Genomic DNA, 21175 nt, shown 5'->3' with positions numbered 1-21175 from the left:
TGGTATAGGCCCATGTTTATGGGTGTGGACAGTCTCTAACATGGACGTGGCCAGCCACCACATTGGTTTGTCTTACCATTAGAGAGTACATGGTCTGGCCCCCTTGATAAATATATACAGCAAATAATGCTAGTGCATTATTAATGTATTAATGTACTAAGGGCCTAATTCAGACCTGGTTGCAAGCAGGCATTTTTTAGCTCTGCTGTGACCAGGTAGTCGCCGCCTACAGGGGGAAGGGGTAATCACTGTGCAGGGGTGCGAATGCATGTGCAGAGAGCTGCACAAACAAAAGTTTGTGCAGTCTCTGCACAGATCAGGATTTACTCTTCCAGTGTGATGATCCGGACCGGAGCTAACGTCAGGAACCCTCCCTTCAAACGGCTGGATGCGCGTGCGTTTTTCCGGACACTCCTAGGAAACGAGCAGTTGACACCCACGAATGGCCTCTCTCTGTCAATCTTCTTGCGATCGCCGGTGCGATCATTTTCTTCGGCCATCACTTCATTCGAACCATCGCTATCCTGCACTCTCCGTCGCTGGGGGGACCTCGCGTCTGCGCATTGCAGTGCATATGCATGCGCAGTTCATACCCAATCGCTGCTGAGCAAAAATGCACAGCAGTGATTGGGTCTGAAAGACCCCCTAATAACAGCAATGCATGCCATAAATATAGGAGCATGGCTTTATTGGAAAGGGGCGTGACCACAGAATAGTACCGATTCACATTACACTGCACAGTAGTATTCGTTACTCACATTACACTACATAGTAGGGTCTGTTATTATTCTTCCCTCAACCCCTTTCTATGGGAGGTATTCAATTAGCCACACCACAGGTATTCAATTAGGGAAATTACCCCACGTGTGAGCCCACACAGTCAGAGTGAAGCTCACAGCTCATGGAGCTGTGAGGTAAAGTCTATGGAAAAGAACACAAAATAAGTTGCACAAGAAAAAAAATATCAGTTCCACCCCTAGGGCATATGTGCTTTTTGCCTATCACCAGCTGCACCACACTAGTTACGGCCAAGGTAACATATGTATACTGTATAATTCAAGTGCACAGTTTGGAAACTGAGCCCTAGAGGAGGAGGTTGGGGCCACCAGTGGATTCCATTGCACCAAACAATAAAAAATGACAACCAGGCACAGTGATATTATAAAGAATATGTGAAATTGTGAATGCAATTTAATGTAAACTTATTATTCCACACCTTAGTATGCAATCTGCTTTGCACAATTTAAAATATTAACAAAAAAGCTATGGTGTTTTACTACCAATAAGATGTGCAAAAGAATTATTATCACAATAAAATTTATTGCAAAAACAATAAACAAATCATACAATAAATGTAGGTAAAAATATTGATAACAAATACAATATACCATATACTTTCAATATAACCTAAAATGGTTCAGAACCAAATGTTCTCAGGAGTTCACTCCGAAATGAATATTGTGTTGTTGCTGCTACAACAATTTTCAACAATTCTCCGTTGAGACCTTTATTTAATGTTATTCAGGGGAGAGCACTGATGACAATGTCCAAGCACTATGCTCGACCATATTGGTCTCTTATGAATTTCCTTAGGTACTGGTGATAACTATAATATACTGTAAGGACAATGCACTTCTGCTAGTGCTGATCCGGTACACACCTGCCATTCGCATTCAGAAGAGGAGATGCACTTCTGCCATATAAGTGCAGTCCAGTGGTGCTGCAGTATAAGTCCAGGGGTACTGCCATATAAGTCCAGGCCAGTGTTGATGCCATTTAAGTCCAGGGGTACTTCCGTATAAGTCCAGGGGTACTGCTGCATAAGTCCAGTCCAGTGGTGCTGCAGTATAAGTCCAGTGGTGGTGCCGTATAAGTCCAGGGGTAATGCCTTATAATTCCAGTCAAGTGGTGCTGCTGTATAAGTCCAGGGGTACTGCCGTATAAGTCCAGTCCAGTGGTGCTGACATATAAGTCCAGTGTTGGTGCCGTATAAGTCCAGGGGTACTGCCGTATAAGTCCAGTCCAGTCGTGCTGTCGTATAAGTCCAGGGGTACTGTCATATAAGTCCAGGGGTTCTGCTGTATAAGTCCAGTCCAGTAGTGCTGCCATTTAAGTCCAGGGGTACTGCTGTATAAGTCCAGGGGTACTGCCATTTTAGTCCAGTCCAGTGGTGCTGCCGCATAAGTCCAGGGGTACTGCCATATAAGTCCAGTCCAGTGGTGCTGCTGTATAAGTCCATGGGTACTGCCGTATAAGTCCAGGGGTACTGCCATATAAGTCCAGTCCAGTGGTGCTGCCATATAAGTCCAGTGGTGCTGCCATATAAGTCCAGTGGTGCTGCGTATAAGTCCACCAATATTGTGCGTGCATTACACCTGGGCAAATTCCAGCACGTCCCATGTTTTACACATACAATTAGTTTGGAGGTGCAGAGTTTTTTTTTTTTTAAAAGACAGGGGCGTGCAGGAGATGCTGTCGGTGGCTGGAAAAATTGCGGGCCACTTTCGACATTCAGCCACTGCGTGCCACTCATTGCACCTCTTTTTCTTCTTTGCATGATGTGCTGTTTGGGGCTAACTTTTTAAAACTGCCATCCTGTCTGACACTGCAGTGCCACTCCTAGATGGGACAGATGTTTGTGCCGCCCACTTGGGTCACTTAGGTTAGTCATCCAGCTACCTCATTGCACCTCTTTTTCTTCTTTGCATGATGTGCAGTTTGGGGCCTACTTTTTAAAACTGCCATCCTGTCTGCCACTGCAGTGCCACTCCTAGATGGGCCAGGTGTTTGTGCCGCACACTTGTGTCGCTTAGCTTAGTCATCCAGCGACCTCATTGCACCTCTTTTTCTTCTTTGCATGATGTGCTGTTTGGGGCCTAGTTTTTAAATCTGCCATCCTGTCTGACACTGCAGTGCCACTTCTAGATGGGTCAGGTGTTTGAGCTTAGTCATCCAGCGACCTTGGTGCAACCTTTTGGCCTAAAAATAATATTGTGAGGTGTGAGGTGTTCAGAATAGACTGGAAATGAGTGTAAATTAATGCTATTGGGTTAATAATACCGTAGGATCAAAATTATCCCCAAATTCTGTGATTTTAGCTGTTTTTATGTTTTTTTCAAAAATCACCCAGATCCAAAACCAAAATACGAAAAGGTGGTTTTAGCAAAACCAATCCAGATCCAAAACATGAGCAGGGATCCAGATCAAAAACCAAAAAAACAAAACCCGAAAAGTGCCCGCCGCACATCTCTAATTATGATGTGTCCAGAACGCCAGCCAATTGGTGGTGGTGTGTGGCCACACTAACTTAGGCTGCATGCTCAAAAAGTTGCTGCGCTGGGATTCAGATTTTCTCCCAGAAGCCCTTGTTACACAAATGGTTTGACAGTGGTTACTGCTGAAATAAATATTGAGAATGTGCCTCATACTTACTATAGCAAACCTGGCAAATGTAGCTAAGTGAGGCAAATGTAGCTACAGATGTGTCCACATACATCTTTGCTATATCCCAACATGTATATTACAGTTTTGCATGCAATAGACTTAGAGATTTAGCTATGTCTTGTGATTTTTCCTAATTTGCTTCTTTATACATATTCTATTATGGCAATCACAACTTTTAAAATCCATCCACTCGCTACTCGTGAAAAACAGCTTAGCCATGTTTTGCATGTTGTGCAACATTTAGCAAAATTGCAAAGATGTAAGTAAACACATCTGTATGTGAGGTTTGCTGTCAAGGCCAATCACTACAAATATCTTATTGCTACATATATGTCACCTATATTTGCCATTTATCTTATGTACTGGAGTGCTTGGGGACATTTCTTTGTCCGACTTCTACATGCAGACAGTGCTTAGATGAGGGAAAGACTCTTTGCACTTTGGTCGTACTCAGACTGGGATGCAGTTATTTGACTGGAGGTCAGGAGACTGCTGATCACATTACCTCCCCCTACATCCCACCCCCTCACAATCCCGACGGTTGGCATGCCGACCAACAGGGACTATTGCCATGACACCCATGGAGTGGAAGTAAAACTGAGCCTGCATCATGGCGAGCACAGCGAGCCCACAAGGGGCTTGCTGCATTCAACCCCCCCCACCCATGCCGGCATTATGCTGCCAAGTTGCTGGCGTCGGTATGCTGACAGACCCCTCAGACCATATAGTGCCAGATTAATGTGTGGCTGTCATCAGTGTCTAGCATTATCAGGGGCATCTAAACTTTTTATCTATAGTGCCATATTAAGAAAACAACTTTGGGCAAAGGGTCATAAAATATATTCTTATGGTTAGCCTCCGAGCAATTAGGTAAGGGTTCTCTGCTGAGTAAATGTTATTCTAAGAAAAGGTAAAACTGCTAAAAATATCTTGCCACGATAATGCCCACAAATGGTAACATGCCACACCTTAATGCCTGCATTGATATTATGCCAGCCACACAGTAATGCAACTGGTAATATACCACACAAGAACCCTCCAGTCATGCACCTTTATATGCCAGTATCAGAGCTCCCTCAGTGATGCCCCGTCATAATGTATTCCATCTTCAGAGGGGTGTGGATCATTAGATCGACAGTGTCTAGGTCGACAATATTTAGGTCGACCACTATAGGTCGACAGTCAGTAGGTCGACAGGGTTGGAAGGTTTCTAGGTCGACACGTGCTAGGTCGACAGGTGAAAAGGTCGACATGAGTTTTTGTGGTTTTTTTTGGTGTTGTTCTCTTCGTAGAGTGACCCCAATTAGTGCACCCTGTCCCCTTGCATGGCTCACTTCGCTCGCCATGCTTCGGGCAAGGTGCCTCGCTCCAGATTACTGTTCAATCGTAGTCCACGTGGATCGTTAAGTATGAAAAAGTTCAAAAAAAGAAGAAAAATGTGAAAAACTCATGTCGACATTTTGACCTGTCGACCTAGCACATGTCGACCTAGAAACCCTGTCGACCTTCCAACCCTACAAAAAAAGGGATTTTTTTTTTTACCAAGAGCGTAAAAAAGAAAAGAAGACTATGGGGGAAATGTACTAAGCCTGAAAAGTGATAAATATCACTGTGATAAAGCACCAGCCAATCGGCTCCTAACTGCCATGTTACAGGCTGTGTTTGAAAAATGACAGTTATGAGCTGATTGGCTGGTACTTTATCACTGTGATATTTATCACTTTTCAGGCTTTGTACATCTGGCCCTATATCTTTTCTGGGACACCCAGAAAAGATATACAGTAGTCTTCTTTTCTTTTTTTACGCTCTTGGTAAAAAAAAAATCCTTTTTTTTGTATAGTCTTCTTGACTAATTATCTGGGAGCACCGCCAACCAAGTGCTTTGCAAAATTGAGCATTGATATAGCCCTATGTTGGTTTACAAATATATAATATAACACATTTTCCAGTGCTGTTTCCAAATACCCCCCTTTTTTTCCTGACCTTCCAACCCTGTCGACCTAGTGACTGTCGACCTATAGTGGTCGACCTAGACAGTGTTGATCTTCAGACTGGATCCCCTTCAGAGCCCTTCAGTCATGTTATTTGCTCATGCCATTATTTTGCTAGTGCAAATCCCCCACCCCCCTGTGCCCTTGCCTTGCCTTACTAACAGATGTATCCACACTCAATGTGACTGCACTTGTCATGGTTGCGACTAGTTTGCCGCAATGCATACATGTCAGTATGCGAATATGTATATTTCCACCCACAAAGCATACGCATTGCCTAGTCACGGGTGCGAACTGGCGCAGCTAGTTGTTGATGCGATGCATATGCACATGTGTACGCATTGCAGGAAAGATGAGACTGGCTGAGTCTGTACCTTCACCAAAGGTGCACTCCTCTCTGCTGTTTATCTGCCGCATGCATCACTCCAGTGATGCAGGCCCTCTGCCTCCAGTGTGCCCCACAGCCACCTCCTCTAAGATATCCTTACAGCTACAGGTTGGACTAGCGGTAGAGCAGCAGAGGGCTGCAACATATTCCCAGTAACATCTCTTTCTCCACACACAGTGCTGCTGAATTCTGGTCCAGGCTGTCTGGTGGAGTCCGGAATGGGGGTGAATTTAGTTTGCCCACTCTTGCTCTAGATGTTGTCCTATGTACAAGACTAGTTAGAGTTCTCCCTAGTGTCTATCTTCCTGCACTTGCGTCATTAACCCTGTGTATGCTGAATAGATTTTATTTCCAGTACTAATTCCACACTTTCTGTATCTTTACTAACTACATACTGTCGTTTACTAGACCCTTGGCATAAGCACAATTCCGGTCTGATGGCAGGCATTAATTCTTTGTTCCACTTTGAGCACTTTACCATACATTTTTCTGTGAGACATTATTACAATTTGTGATGCCGATTTCCTAACTGTAACTTTAATTCAAACTTACAGCTACCATTTCATCAGTTATGGAGACCGTTCTGTTTTGGTACGCTACCACACCTCATACTTTTGTCCTGTGCATTGCTACCTGCCACTGGTGTCCATTTGCCTTGCAGAGCAATGTGTTTACATTACAAAAGGACATTGCAGGAAGTCTCAGTATGAAATGGCTACAGAGAACAATAATTTTATAGCCCCGTGGAATATTTATTGTCCTGATTTTCCTCTGCTTTTTTCCATATTTGACTTCTAATCTTTACCCTCTTGTAGGGAATTTTAACTTACCCTTTTCAGTTTGAGAATTGGATCAGTCCTGTCAAAACAGGGAATGTTGGCTAGCATGCCTATGGGCTATATTGTTTTGCATATAGGAGGAGATGTATGAAACAGTGAAAGAGTGGAGAAGTGAGAGAGTGGAGAAGTTGCCCATGGCAACCAATCAACTTTGAAGTAATTACATGTAGCAGTTGATTGGTTTACATGGGCAACTTTTCTTTTGGCTCACTTCTCCCCTCTTTACACTGCTTCATACATCTACCCCAGAATGCACTGATGAAATATAAAACTATGGGGTCTATGTACTATGACTTGGAGAGAGATAAAGTGAAGAGAGTTAAAGTACCAGCCAATCTGCTTCAGCTAACTGCCATTTTGCAGGCTGTGTTTGAAAATTGACAGCAGCTGGCTGGTTGGCACTTTATCTCTGTCCACTTTATCTCTCTCCAAGGCTTAGTAGATACACCCCTAATACTAATAATAATGCTATTAATATAAAAACAAAAGTGGCACTTAAATATATAATATACAGTATAACAATACAAAAGAATCTACTGTATATTAGTTTTTTATTTTATTTCAGTAAACGTTATTAGTCATGAAACAAATACAGGTACTTACTGGATTGAGGATGAGTGTAAAAAAAAGTTCCCCTCCTTGAATGCTTCTGTCAAGTTCAGTTGGACCTCCAGGATACTCCTTATAGAAAATAGTATGAGTGAAGAGTCCACATGTTTGCCGAGGAAGAACCTAATAACAAATATAATAAATTATTTCAATGCAGATATGTTAATAATAACTGCACACACAGATCTGGGCCGGGATGTAATGGGAGGCTATAATGCCACCCGGGAAATTATTGCACCACATCGACATTACAAATGTGCGTATATTTCCCGGAACTCTGGAAATAATGAGGTGCATCTCTTTCTCAGCTCCAGTGTATCGGATCCATGGTGTTGCCGTATTTAGACTAGCAAACGTCCAATAATTTCGGACCAACCGAAATTGGTCTTGTAGTATAGTTTAGTATAGGGGTGGGCAACATGCAGCCCGTCAGGCGCTGGGCGGCGCGGGGGGCGTACCCACAGCAAGAGTGTATTTGTGCAGTGGGCAGCAGCTGATCTGTGCAGCAGGCAGCGGATCATCTAGGCAGCAGATCATCTGGGCAGCGGCAGCGAATCTGCCATTGTTAAAAAAAATAAAACATCTAAGGTTGGTAAAGGGATAACGCTGCCTGTTGAGGGGCGCTGAGGTGCTGAGTATGGGGAGGAAGCAGCAATCTGCTATATGGGTTCAGGGGAGAGGGGAGGATAGAGCCTGCTATATAGATCCAGGGGGAGGGGGGGAAGGACTGCTATACAGGTCCAGGGGAGGGGGGAGGGGGATGGGGAGTGGGGAGAGGGGGAGTAAAAAGCTGCTATATGGGTCCTGGGGAGGGGGGGGGAGGAGAGAGGAGCTATTACTCGTGCCCAGGGAGAGAGTGGAGCTGTGAATAGGATTGATAACAGAATTATACAGGATGCTGTTTGTTTGTTTGTTTGTTTGTTTGTTTCAAGCACTGTTTTTTTTTTTTATTACTGGATTAATGTGGTTTTTCGAAGTTTGTATTTTGCATGTAAAAATTACATATGCAATGTAAAGTATATTGTGGTGTGTGTTTTTATAGGTATATATTAGTTTATAGCTATAATGGGTCTTATTTTGAGTTGACTGCATTTGCATCTTGCTACAACTGCTCACTAAGGGGTTGATCCAGATCTGATTGCTGGGCTGCTAATTTTGCTGTCCTGTGTACGGATAGTCACCGCCCCAAGGGGGAGTGTAAATTCGCCGTGCAAGTGTGCGATCGCCTGTGTATGCAGAGCTGCAAAAATCCACTTTGTGCACTCTCTGCGCAGCCCAGGACTTACTCCTACAAATATTTGTCATTCATATTACTCCGTGCTCTTTTGGTGCTTACAGTATGAATTCCGCAACACCTCTCAGTATGTTTTTTCACCCTTTTTGTTATAGGTATTGTATATAATAGATATTTTGTGTGTGGCCCTCGAATATTCACTGGAAGTGTTAAGCGGCCCCCCAGCTGAAATAATTGCCCACCCCTGGTTTAGTATAAATACAGTTGCTATTACACAGAGAATATTGGCATGCTGCATATCAGTTTAAACAGTAGGAGCTGCCTGTGCGTCCTATTCACAGCACTTCATTTTAGAAGCAAAATTATGCAAATAGGACGCACAAGCAGCATGCTTATTTTATGTGTGTAATAGCAACTGTATCAGCATATAAAATGTTATGCTACAGTACCGTATATTCAAGCTAAACACTGTAACATAATTAGATACAGTCACAATTATATATACTGTATATATATATATAAAAGTGAAAATTTGTCCTTCCGTCTGTATTTCTATACAAATCAACAGTTTACAAGCGAAGATCGTGAAATCTGACATACAAGAGTATTAAAACCTGGCGGGGAGACAGCAGCACAGAGTATATCAGGAGACAGCATAACTCCGGAATTGCTGGAGCAATGTACTCAAAAATTGGTACACATATGACTTACAATCTGGGAACAAACACTGTGTGTGTGGGGGGATGGGGGCTGGGAGACACCCCTAGCACCCCTAGGGGTGAGGCAGCAGCACTGAGTATTTCAGGAGACAGTATTACTCTGGAATGCCTGCAGCAATTTACAACAAACTTGGTACACATAGGACTTAAGGGCCATACACACTAGATGATTTTTTTGACCAATATGGCCAATACAGACGATTGTGAATGATAGTCTAGTGCACAGGTTCTCAAACTCGGTCCTCAGGACCCCACACAGTGCATGTTTTCCAGTTCTCCTCACAGAATCACAAGAGAGATAATTATCTCCACTTGTGGACCTTTTCAAATGTGTCAGTGAGTAATGAGTACCCCTGTGCACCTGCTGGGTTACCTGCAAAACATGCACTGTGTGGGGTCCTGAGGACCGAGTTTGAGAACCACTGGTCTAGTGCACAGGTTCTCAAACTCGGTCCTCAGGACCCCACACGGTGCATGTTTTGCAGGTCTCCTCACAGAATCGCAAGTGAAATAATTAGCTCTACCTGTGGACCTTTTAAAATGTGTCAGTGATTAATTAATACACCTGTGCACTTGCTGGGTTACATGCAAAACATGCACTGTGTGGGGTCCTGAGGACCGAGTTTGAGAACCACTGGTCTAGTGTGTACGGTCCTGCAATCAATGATGCGCACACCCGCACTCGTTGTTTGCAGGTTGGCGGTCGCCCCTGCTGCATGCTCAATGTGAGCAATGTCACTTGTGACATCGCTCATCACAGCATGTGTGTACGGAGCCGCGATGAGCGATGTGCACAATGTGACATGGCTCACATCGCCTCCAGCGGCTCCGTCCCCGCAGTGGCTCCCTCCCCTCCAGCGGCTCCCTCCCCTCCAGCAGCTTCATATCTGAGGACGCTGACGGGAGCTGCTGACCGCTCAGCGCATCTCCCCTCCAGCATCTCCCTACCTGCCAGCGGCTTCATTGTAGCTGAGCCGCTGACGGGAGCCGCTGACCACTCAACGTCTCCATCCACTGCCCCACCAATGTACCCACTACCCCACCAATGTACCCACTGCCCCACCAATTATATTTACACTGTGCCACCAATGTAATAAAAAAATAATTATAATGGGTTCCAAATATTATATATAGCCCTAGCTCCCCTGTGGGGGGAGACAGCAGCACAGAGTATATCAGGAGCCAGCATAACTGTGAAAGGGTTGGAGCAATTTACACCATACTTGGTACACATCTGATTTACAATCTGGGAACAAGCTCTGTGGGAGTTAGACACCCCTAGCGCCCCTAGGGGTGAGACAGCAGCACTGAGTATTTCAGGAGACAGTATTACTTTGGAATGCCTGCAGCAATTTACAACAAACTTGGTACACATAGGAGACTTAAGGGCCAGGTAGCACAAACCCACACACTGACAGTTATATAGTGGAAGTAGCACTGTCCCCCAGCAGCACAGAGTATATCAGGAGACACATAATGAGGTACGCTATATAAGAAACTGTAAATAAATCAATAATTTCACAGGGGCACAGACATAATGTGGGGGGGGGGGAGATGAAGGCAGCAGAAAGCCACAGACTGAAAGTTGTATAGTGGGAAGAGCAGGGTCCCTTGGGGGAACAAAAAGGGGTCCGGCCACTACACAAAGCGCATCATGGAAGCAAGATACGCCTATATACTAGATCTCCAACCAACATAAATTAACAAACAACTAACATTCTAATTTACCATCCTCATCCTATAGCGAAGCATGGGCATTCAGCTATCTACAATGTTATTTATACTGTGTATTTAATATTTACATTTACTTTTGTAAACAGACATTCTTACAATCCCGAGCAACGCCGGGTACTACAGCTAGTATATATATAAAACTAGGTATACACTTTGTTAATTATATTGATAGGGGCCTCCTCACATTTGTTACCCACACACATTAATTTGGCCCTGCTAACATGCATATAAAAATTATTTTATTTATTACATACATCTTGCTGCCCCATTTCACGTCTGACCCAGGGTCATTTAAATGAAATATTCCATTCTTTTGCATACTAGCCTGGTTGCACATTTACTTGCCAATCTGAGTTTGATGTTGCCCCAAGCAATAAAAGCCAGAAGGTTAATTTATTAGAGAGGTAACTAAAACTTGCACCCACTCCACACCATCCGTATCATCGACTTAAGTGGAGTATCACAAAATCATTGACTTTAAAGCCGGGTACACACTGGGAAATTTCAGCCTAAAAAAGAAATGATAATGACATGTCTCTATAGTTTATTTTTTACGCTCATATTGTCCAGTGTGTATGGGCTAATATTGGGTCATTCAGCGATCACCAATATTGAGCTGACATGCAGCTCAACCCGTCAATGTTGAACTGAGCTGCATGTCCGGGAATGCGGGCAGTGACATCACTGATCATTATTGTTGAATTAGAAAGTTCAGTCTATACGTGCTATATCGTTAAGTGCTATATCGTTCACTGATGCAGTCATTCATCGCTGACATTTCATTATTGCCCAGTGTGTACCTGGCTTAAGATGTAGCGAAATATCTGCACAATTTCCTCTTGAAGCACCATAACAGAATGGAGAGAAGTGGGAGACAGGGAGGTCAAATAAAAGTAGGTTATACGAGTAGTCTAATCTAAGGATGACCAGTGAGTGGCTGAGAGTCTTTGTTGCATCTTGTCTGAAAGGGTCTGAGCCTGCATATATTTTGTAGGTGGAAGTGGCAATACTGGGAAATGTATTGAATGTGGGGTTTGAAAGAGAGGATGGAGTCAAGGATAACTCTAATACAGCAAACTTGGTGAGGTTGTTGCTACAGTGTAATCAGTTAAATCACAAAAAAGAAAGGGGACTCAGAAGGGTGGGAAGTACAGTAGGAGTAAATAGCAGAGAGACAGCTGGAGATATGAGTGAGGTGAGAGGTGTAGAGACCAGGGGAAGAGAGGTAGATCATAAAATTATATTAATGCCAAAATAACTAATAATCAGAACCTTGGGAGCCATTGGTAGTGGAAGAGGAGAAGTTGAGTCATAAGAGACAGAGGGGTAAATTTACTAAGGTGGGAATTTTTTAGAACTGGTGATGTTGCTCATAGTAACCACTCAGAATCTACTCAACATTTATCTAGCTGCTTCCAGAAGATAATAGCAGATTATATCTATTATCTTCTAGAAGCAGCCAGATAAATTTTGAGTAGATTCTGAGTGGTTGCAATGAGCAACATCACCAGTTCTAAAAAACCCTCACACCTTAGTAAATTTTCCCGAGAGAGAGAGAGCGAGCGAGAGAGAGAGGCCTGAGAGATATGTGGGCAGCTAGGGGAGGGTGGTGTCAAGACGACCATTTGCTGGAGGAGAATATGGTCCATGTTGCCTAAAGCAGTTGAGATGTCAAGAGGAATGAACAGTGAGTATTGGCACCATGGATTTGCAGAAAGATAGTCATTACTAGTTTTGAGAAGGTCAATTTCTGTAGGTGGAGGCCAAAAGACAGGCTGAAGTGGTTCAAGCAGGAAACAAAAGTGGTTGTAGACAATATGAGTATTTTGGAGGCAAGAGAAAAGACATGGATTGCTAATAGAGATAAGCGGGTTCAGTTCCCTGAGAACTGAGCCCTCCCAAACATCCCGTTCCGAGCCCGGATCAGAGTCTGAATTGGGACTTCCCGCCAGACTTGAAAACCAGAACGAGGCAAAACTTCAACATTCTGCTGTCAGATTCTCGCGCATTTTGGATCACACATAAACAGCCATGCATCCCTGCCATTTTCACTATGAGCTTGGAGAGTGAGGGAGACAGACCTCTGTCTCTCTCTGTGGGTGGTGGCGTCGGGTGGGGTTAGTGTGTGCTCCGTAGGGGTGCTGCTGCAGTCACTGTGGTGTACCTGTGCTGTGTTAGGGGTGCTTTCCTGACTGTCACTGGTGTTTCATGTGCTGTTACGGCCGGGTGCTGCAGCTGTACATGGGTGTTGCTGTCCTGGCTGTCACTGTGTTGTACAAGGTGCTGGGGCACTGTTCTCCTGTATGCTGTGTATGTTAGAAACAGCCGCGTATGTTAGAAAAATTCACGGGTGCAGTTGTTAAAAATTAAAAGCACCCTGCTTCTGTATGCTGTGAAATATAGGGGTGCTGCTGGCCCTACATGTTGTAAAGATTCAGGGGTGCAGTTATTAAAAATTAAAAGCACACTGCTCCTGTATGCTGTAAAATATAGAGATGCTGCTGTTCAAATAACATTACACTGGCTCTCTTTGTTGTGCTGCTGTTCAAATAAAATTACACTGGCCCTGTATGCTGTAAAAATACAGGGGTGCTGCTGATGTTAAAATAACATTACACCGACCCTGTATGCTGTAAGAATACAGGGCTGCTGAGAAAATAAAAGGGCACTGTTCTGTGTGCTGTAATAATAAAGGGGTGCTGTCCTGTGAAATGGAGAACAAAAATTTGGAGGAAAAAATAATGGAAGATCTGGAGCCACTTCCAGTTCCTAGTTCTAGTGCTGAAGCTGCTGCTGCCACCAGTCATGAAATTGACGATACAATTCTATCAATATTATCTGCTAAGGCCAATGCCCAATGTCATAGTGGGCATGTAAAATCCGAGAATCAGAAATTAATAATCAGAAAAAAAGAAACGATCTCGCGAGAAATTTAAAATTGGCAATATGCCATTCAAGACACGAAGTGGCAAGGAAAGGCTAAGCCCTTGGCCTATGTTCATGACTGGTGGCTCAGCTACTCATGAGGATGGAAGCCCTCCTTCCTCTCAAAAAATAAAAAAGCTTGTTAAAGCACAGGAAAAAAACAACTGTGCATTCAGAGATATAACAAATCCACAAGGAGAGCACAAGTGTGTCCATGGTTGCGATGTCTAGGTCTGACCTTCCCAACAATGTATGTAAAGAGGAGGCTCCTACCACCATTTGCATGCCCCCTGCAAGTGCTGGGAGGAGCACCGCCAGTCCAGTTGCTGATATTGAGATTGAGGATGTCACTGTAATTGTACACCAGGATGAGGAGGATATTGGTGTAGCTGGCTCTGATGATGAAGTTGATGATGAGGATTCTGATGGTGATGTGGATTGCTTGAATAAAGCACCAGTGGAGACAGTTGTTGTCCATGGGATGAGAAAGCCCATTGTCATGCCTAGGAAAAATACCAAAAAAGCCACCTCTTCAGTGTGGAATTATTTCTCCACAAATCTGGACAACAGGTGTCAAGCCATGTGTTGCCTTTGTCAATCTGTAATAAGTAGGGGTAAGTACGTTAACCACATAGGAACATCCTCCCTTATACGTCACCTGCAGGGCATTCATCAGTCATTATCAAGTTCAATAGCTTTGGGTAAGAGCGTAAGCAGTCCACTGACACCTAAATCCCTTCTTCCTCTTGTACACAAGCTCCTGCAAGCCACACCACCAACTACCTCAATGTCAATTTCCTCCTCAGTCAGGGACTTAAGTAGTGTTGAAGGCCATGTCACTGGCATGACTGATGAGTCCTCTCCTAACCAGGATTACTCTGGAGGATCCTTGAGTGATACACCTACTGCTGGTACTGCTGTTGTTGCTGCTGGGAGTCGATCATCATCCCAGAGGGGAAGTCAGAAGACCACTTGTATTACTTCAACTAAGCAACTGACTGTTCAACAGTCCTTTGCCAGGAAGATGAAATATGACAGCAGTCATCCTGTTGCAAAGTGGATTACTGTAGCCATAACAACTATGCTGGTGTTAGACGTGCATCTGGTATTCGCCATTAGTGCAGTGAGATTTAGACAGTTGATGGACGTACTGTGCCCCCACTACGAAATCCCGCCTAGATTCCACTATACAAGGAAAGTGATTCCCGGACTGTACAGTGACATTAAGAAAAGTGTCGTCAGTGTCCTGAAAAATGTGGTTGAACCCTGTGTACACTTAACCACAGACATGTGGACAAGTGGAGAAGGGCAAACTAAGGACTACATGACTGTGATAGCTCACTGGGTAGATGTATTGCCTCCCGCAGCAACAACAGGAGTGGCACCAGTTCCAGCATCTCACTAATGCCAACTCGTTCCTAGGCAGACTACGCTGTGTATCACTGGTTTCCATAAGAGGCACACCACTGACAACCTTTTATGGAAACTGAGGGACATCATCGCACAATGGCTAACCCCACTTATACTCTCCTGGGGATTTGTGATATTAGACAACGCCACCAAAATGGTTTGTGCGTTACATCTGGGCAAATTCCAGCACGTCCCATGTTTTGCACATACAATTAATTTGGTGGTGCAGAATTTTTTGGAAAATGACAGGGGCGTGCAGGAGATGCTGTTGGTGGCCCGAAAAATTGTGGGCCACTTACGGCATTGAGCCACTGTGTGCTGAAGACTGGAGCACCAGCAAACACAACTGAACCTGCCCTGCGATCACCTAAAGCAAGAGGTGGTAACGAGGTGGAATTCAACACTCCGTATGCTTCAGAGGATGGAGGAGCAGCAAAAGGCCATTCAAACCTATACATCTACCTATGATATAGGCAAAGGAGGGGGAACGCACCTGACTCAAGCGCAGTGGAGAATGATTTCCGTCTTGTGCAGGGTTCTCCAACCCTTCCACCTTGCCGCATATGAAGTCAGTTCAGACACTGCCAGCTGGAGTCAGGTCATTCCCCTCATCAGGCTTTTGCAGAAGCAGCTGAAAAATTGAAGGCGGAACTAAGACGGAGTGATTCTGCAAAGTATATGGGACTTGTGGATGGAGCTCTTCATTCGCTTTGCCAGGATTCACGGGTGGTCAATCTGTTGAAATCAGAGCACTACATTTTGGCAACCGTGCTCGATCATTGGTTTAAAGCCTATGTTGTATCTCTCTTTGTGGCAGACACAAGTCTGCAGAGGTTCAAAGACTTGCTGGTGAGAAAATTGTCAACTCAAGCGGAAAGTGACCCGTCAACAGCTCCTCCTTTATTTTCTTCAGCAACTGGGGCTGTGAGGAAAAGGATCAAATTTCCGAGCCCATCTGCTGGCGGTGATGCAGGGCAGTCCGGAGCAAGTGTTGACATCTGGTCCGGACTGAAGGAGCTGCCAACGATTACTGACATGTCTACTTTCACTGCATATGATGCATATGACCATTGAAGGAATGGTTGGGGATTATATGGGTGACAGCATCCAAGCAGGCATGTCAGACAGTCCGTATGTATACTGGCAGGAAAAAGAGGCAAACAAGAGGCCCTTGCACAAACTAACTTTATTTTACCTAAGTTGCCCTTTCCCCCTCCAGTGTGTACTCGGAAAGAGCGTTTAGTGCAACCGGTAATCTTGTCAGCGATCGGCGTAGGAGGTTACTTCCAGAAAATGTGTAGAAGATGATGCTCATCAAAATGAATTATAAATTCTCTTAGGAAGACATTTACCAGCAATTGCCTCCAGAAAGTACACAGGGACCTGTGATGGTGGATTCCAGTGGGGATGAATTAATACTCTGTGAGGAAGAGGATGTACACACTGAAAGGGGTAAGGAATTGGAGTATGAGGACGACATCTTGCCTCTGTAGAGCCAGTTTGTGCAAGGAGAGATTAATTGCTTCTTTTTTGGTGTGGAGAATAATTGCTTCTTTTTTGGTGGGGGCCCAAACAAAGCAATCACTTCAGCCACAGTTGTGTGGCAGACCCTGTCGCTGAAATGATTGGTTTGTTAAAGTGTGCATGTCCTGTTTATACAACATAAGAGTGGGTGGGAGGGCCCAAGGACAATTCCAACTTGCACCTCTTTTTTTTTCTTTGCATGATGTGCTGTTTGGGGCCAAGTTTTTTAAACCATCGTGTCTGCCACTGCAGTGCCACTCCTAGATGGGCCAGGTGTTTGTGTCGCCTACTTGTGTCGCTTAGCTTAATCATCCAGCAACCTTGGTGCACCTCTTTTGTTTCTTTGTATGATGTGCACTTTGGGGCCTAGTTTTTAAAACTGCCATCCTGTCTGCCATTGCATTGCCATACCTAGATGGGCCAGGTGTTTGTGCCGCCTACTTGTGTCACTTAACTTAGTCATATGGCGACCACGTTGCACCTCTTTTTTTTCTTTGTGTGCTCTGTGGGGCCTAGTTTTTAAAACTGACATCCTGTCTGCCAGTACAGTGCCACTCCTAGAAGGGCAGGTGTTTGTGCTGCCTGCTTGTGTCGCTTAGCATAGCATGTTATTGAGGTTAATAATATCAAAGGATCAAAATCACCCCCAAATTCTGTGATTTTTAGCTGTTTTTATGTTTTTTTTCAAAAATCATCCAGATCCAAATCCAAAATCCGAAAGGGTGGTTTTGGCAAAACAATTGCAGATGCAAAATAAAAGCGGGGATCCATATACAAAACCAAAACACAAAACATGAAAAGTGTCAACCGCACATCTCAAGTTGCTAATTAAAAAGTGTACATGGGTCAATGGTGAGGATTTTAAGAGAGAAGACCATGTACAGAAGAGATGGTGCCTGAAGGGAGATAAAAGTTGAATAGATAGGCAAGATGGGAATAGACAATGGGAAAAAGGCAGCTGAGGAGGCATTTCCATTTGATTTTTTTCTGCAGTGCCAACGCAGGACTCCGGAGAGGTAATTAAACATGGGTGTAGTGTGTGCGGTGTCAGCCCCCTCTGGAACCCGGGGCCAGTGTACACTACACACACTGCACCCATCATAGATACACCTATGATCATGGGCAAAACTTTCAATTTATAGCCATTATTTTTTAAGCATTTTTTCCCAAGATCAATTTGTGAATTGATTTGCCAATGCCTAAAATTTAATTTCAACCGATTCTTACTTATAAATTGTAGCGTTTCCTCTTATTTGTAGAGGATTGCACTAAATGTATATACTCAAATACTGTAAAATGATTTATCAACTTTTCTTCAGCATCCAGGGTGAACTGTTATCACAAAACTGATGTAACAATGTAATAATAATTTCAAATTATCCTAATATTAATTGGAAAATACATCTAAACACCGAAGTCTCCATTTAACAATAATATGCTGTATTATACCACTAAAAGACATGACAGCCCTTATTACTGTTGTGCTCTCTCTCTCTCTCTCTCTCTATATATATATATATATATATATAAATATGTATAATTTGTCCCTGAAGACGGGGTGTAGTCCCCGAAACGGCGTAGGACTCTAATAAAGCCACTTTATTTCATAATTTCGACTGCTGAGTGCCGCTGACTTCCTCTTCTAATTATATATATAAATATATATACATATACACTATATATATATATATATATACACACACACACACACACACACACACACACACACACACACACACACACACAGCAAGCCCATACACACATATATTTGTTTTCTCAAAACAGTCCTTTTTTATAATTCGTGGATTCCATAATCTCAGAAGGATAAACGAATAACAAAAGCGGGAGTTTAGGCTTCTTTTCATCCTCGCAGGATTATACCAGAGCAGGCAGGAAGATACAGCAATTTATTAAGGGCAGGATTACAAACAACCTGACATAAGAAACAGCACATGGCTGTTAACTTCAAATTCAAACAAAAACAGAAGATAAGGCAGCAGGAGCAGAAGATGTTAACCTCTCATTGTCTAACAAAAACTGCAGATTTAATTGCACAAAGCTATCAAAGGCTGATATTTTTAATCTGTTACACTGTACTCATGCTGTCATTTACCAGAGTGGATTGCTGCAGAAAAAATAGAAACACAAATTAAAGATATAATATTTAACATTTATTACAAATTTTAATTGAATTATTGTAATAATAAACATCAAGAGATACATTTATCAAGCTGTGTTTTCTGTCAAGGTTTCAACGCGCTGGTGATTTTGTGCTTTATTACAAAGTGATTTGGAGGGTAAAAATAAATGTGGTTTAGTGGTAACCACCATTATTACAGTGAAAAAAGTCCACTTAGCTCCCATTCACTAATGAACCTTGGGGGTCATTCCGACCCGATCGCTCGCTGCAGTTTATCGCATGCTGGACGGCCGAAGGCCGATGTACCATAGCGATCGCCTCTGCCTGATTGACAGGCAGAGGCGGTCGCTGGGTGGGAGGGGGATGGGCGGCGGCGTTAAGCCGCCGTTTAGGGGGCATGATTCGGCCAATGCAGGCGTGGCCGGACCATTGAGGGCCGGGCCACGGCGGATGTGTGACGTCACACACAGCTGATGTGACCCAGGCAGCGAAGAGGTTCTCCTGGCCAGCCGAAGGAGCTGTGCTGGCCGGGAGTTACTCCTGAAATGCAAAAGCTTGCATTTCTGCAGGGAAGAGGGCGGCACTGACGGGGCGGACAAGCCCTGTGATGGGTGTCCCCCGCGCATGCCTGAGTGCCTGATCGTAGCTGTGCTAAATTTAGAACAGCTACGATCAACTCGGAATGACCCCCCATATTACTTAACATTGGTTCCTGTCCCCTATAGTAACAACAGGCCCTTCCCAGTACACCTGGCTTGTGGTTATCGAGGGAAAAAGTATTGTATAAATAAAAATAATTGGTTTAATATTGGCTTAATGTAACGGCATTATAACTGTCAGAGTATTTCCGCCATTTATTTCAAATTTATTTAGCTCATTAATGTAGTTAATATTTATATTGTTCTCATATACTGTATGTATTGTATTTAATACTTTATTTGTCACAATCTTTCGGTGCCCTGCAAAAAAGTGTCTGGCAGACTAAGAGTTAATCGCAGTAACCCCTTCACTTTCCTATAAAGTAGATAATGTGTATACTGTACAGTAACCTTGGAAGATGTTCATTCCTTTGCACTATCAAAGTTGGAAATGGCCTTTATTCTCTGCATTCTGTAGACAATAAGGCTTTGCTATGTATTTGTATGGTTTATGTGCTATTCACATTAATGAAAGGCAGATATATTCCGGAGCATGAACACATCTTTAATACAGGCATTACTTCATTCCTGCCACTGTGAGTGAAGTGGGTCAATAGGCAGTTCCACTGAACATTGCATTTAAAGGAGGCAGCATGGAGATGCTGTCTGTGGAATAATGAAGTTCACTGAGCAAGCTGCATCAAAGAAATCTCTCGTCATGCTCTGTCTGAGAAAATGAATAGCCTGCCTCCTGTGTTATAGATTATTATAACCTTTAGCCTTCATTCCTATGATTTGTTCCACCTTCTAAGTATCTGGGTAAGGCTGCAGCATTGTGTGACCCTCCAGCTGGAACTACAAATCCAAGCATGTCAGGTTTTCCTGAACGAACTATAGATTATTGGAACTTTTCAAGCTCCTGTCAGAAAATGCTGGCGCTTGTACTGTACTTCTGCAAAATCTGGTTTGTTACTGCTTGGCTATCTCTGTTCTAGAACAAACATAACAATACAGTCACATTTATATGATTATTACAGGCATGCATAATTTAGAATGTATTTCTTGTTTATGTCTACCTATTTTTTTCTCCTATTAGTTCATAATAGAGATTGGCTAATCAATTCACCAATGCGTAAAAGTTCTGCTATATTGACAAATCATTTACATTTTGTTTCTCTTTCCAACCAAACAAAACAAATTAAATACTAAAGGAAATTAATTGGGCGAGATGTACTAAATTCTAAAGAGTAATAAAGTAGAAAGAGATAAACTGCCAACCAATCAGCTCCTAACCATCATTTTTCAAACACAGACTGCAACATGGCAGTTACCAGCTAATTGGTTGGTAGTTTATCTCTCTCCAAAGCTTTGTACTCCATTCAAGGGCGTAGGCCCCATAGGTGCAGGCAGTGCAGCTGCTATGAGGCCCAGAGCTGAGAGGGGCCCACCTTCTCTGTCAAAGTTATATGTGTTATATACATTTTTCACCATTGGGTGGTATGTAGGGGTCCTTTCAAACTTTTTCCTTGGTGCCTGCAATATATAATATGAACCGGGGCACTGTAATAAGGCACAATATG

The 21175-nt window shown here is 43.4% G+C and overlaps 1 protein-coding gene across 6 annotated transcripts in view; it reads right to left on the bottom strand.

The window, feature by feature from the left end:
* Window positions 1-21175, bottom strand: part of LOC134916465 (bifunctional heparan sulfate N-deacetylase/N-sulfotransferase 3-like) — a 474893-nt gene that overhangs the window by 113420 nt on the left and 340298 nt on the right. For all 6 annotated transcript variants that reach the window (XM_063920216.1, XM_063920218.1, XM_063920214.1 and 3 more), the window contains one exon: window positions 7266-7394. In XM_063920216.1, coding sequence (XP_063776286.1) covers window positions 7266-7394 — 129 coding nt within the window. The remainder of the gene's footprint in view (window positions 1-7265; window positions 7395-21175) is intronic.

This window comes from Pseudophryne corroboree, chromosome 1 (assembly GCF_028390025.1).
Source record: "Pseudophryne corroboree isolate aPseCor3 chromosome 1, aPseCor3.hap2, whole genome shotgun sequence".
NCBI classification, from domain to species: Eukaryota; Metazoa; Chordata; class Amphibia; order Anura; family Myobatrachidae; genus Pseudophryne; species Pseudophryne corroboree.
Note: the sequence above shows the minus strand (reverse complement) of the source record. Positions and strands in the feature narration are given on the sequence as shown.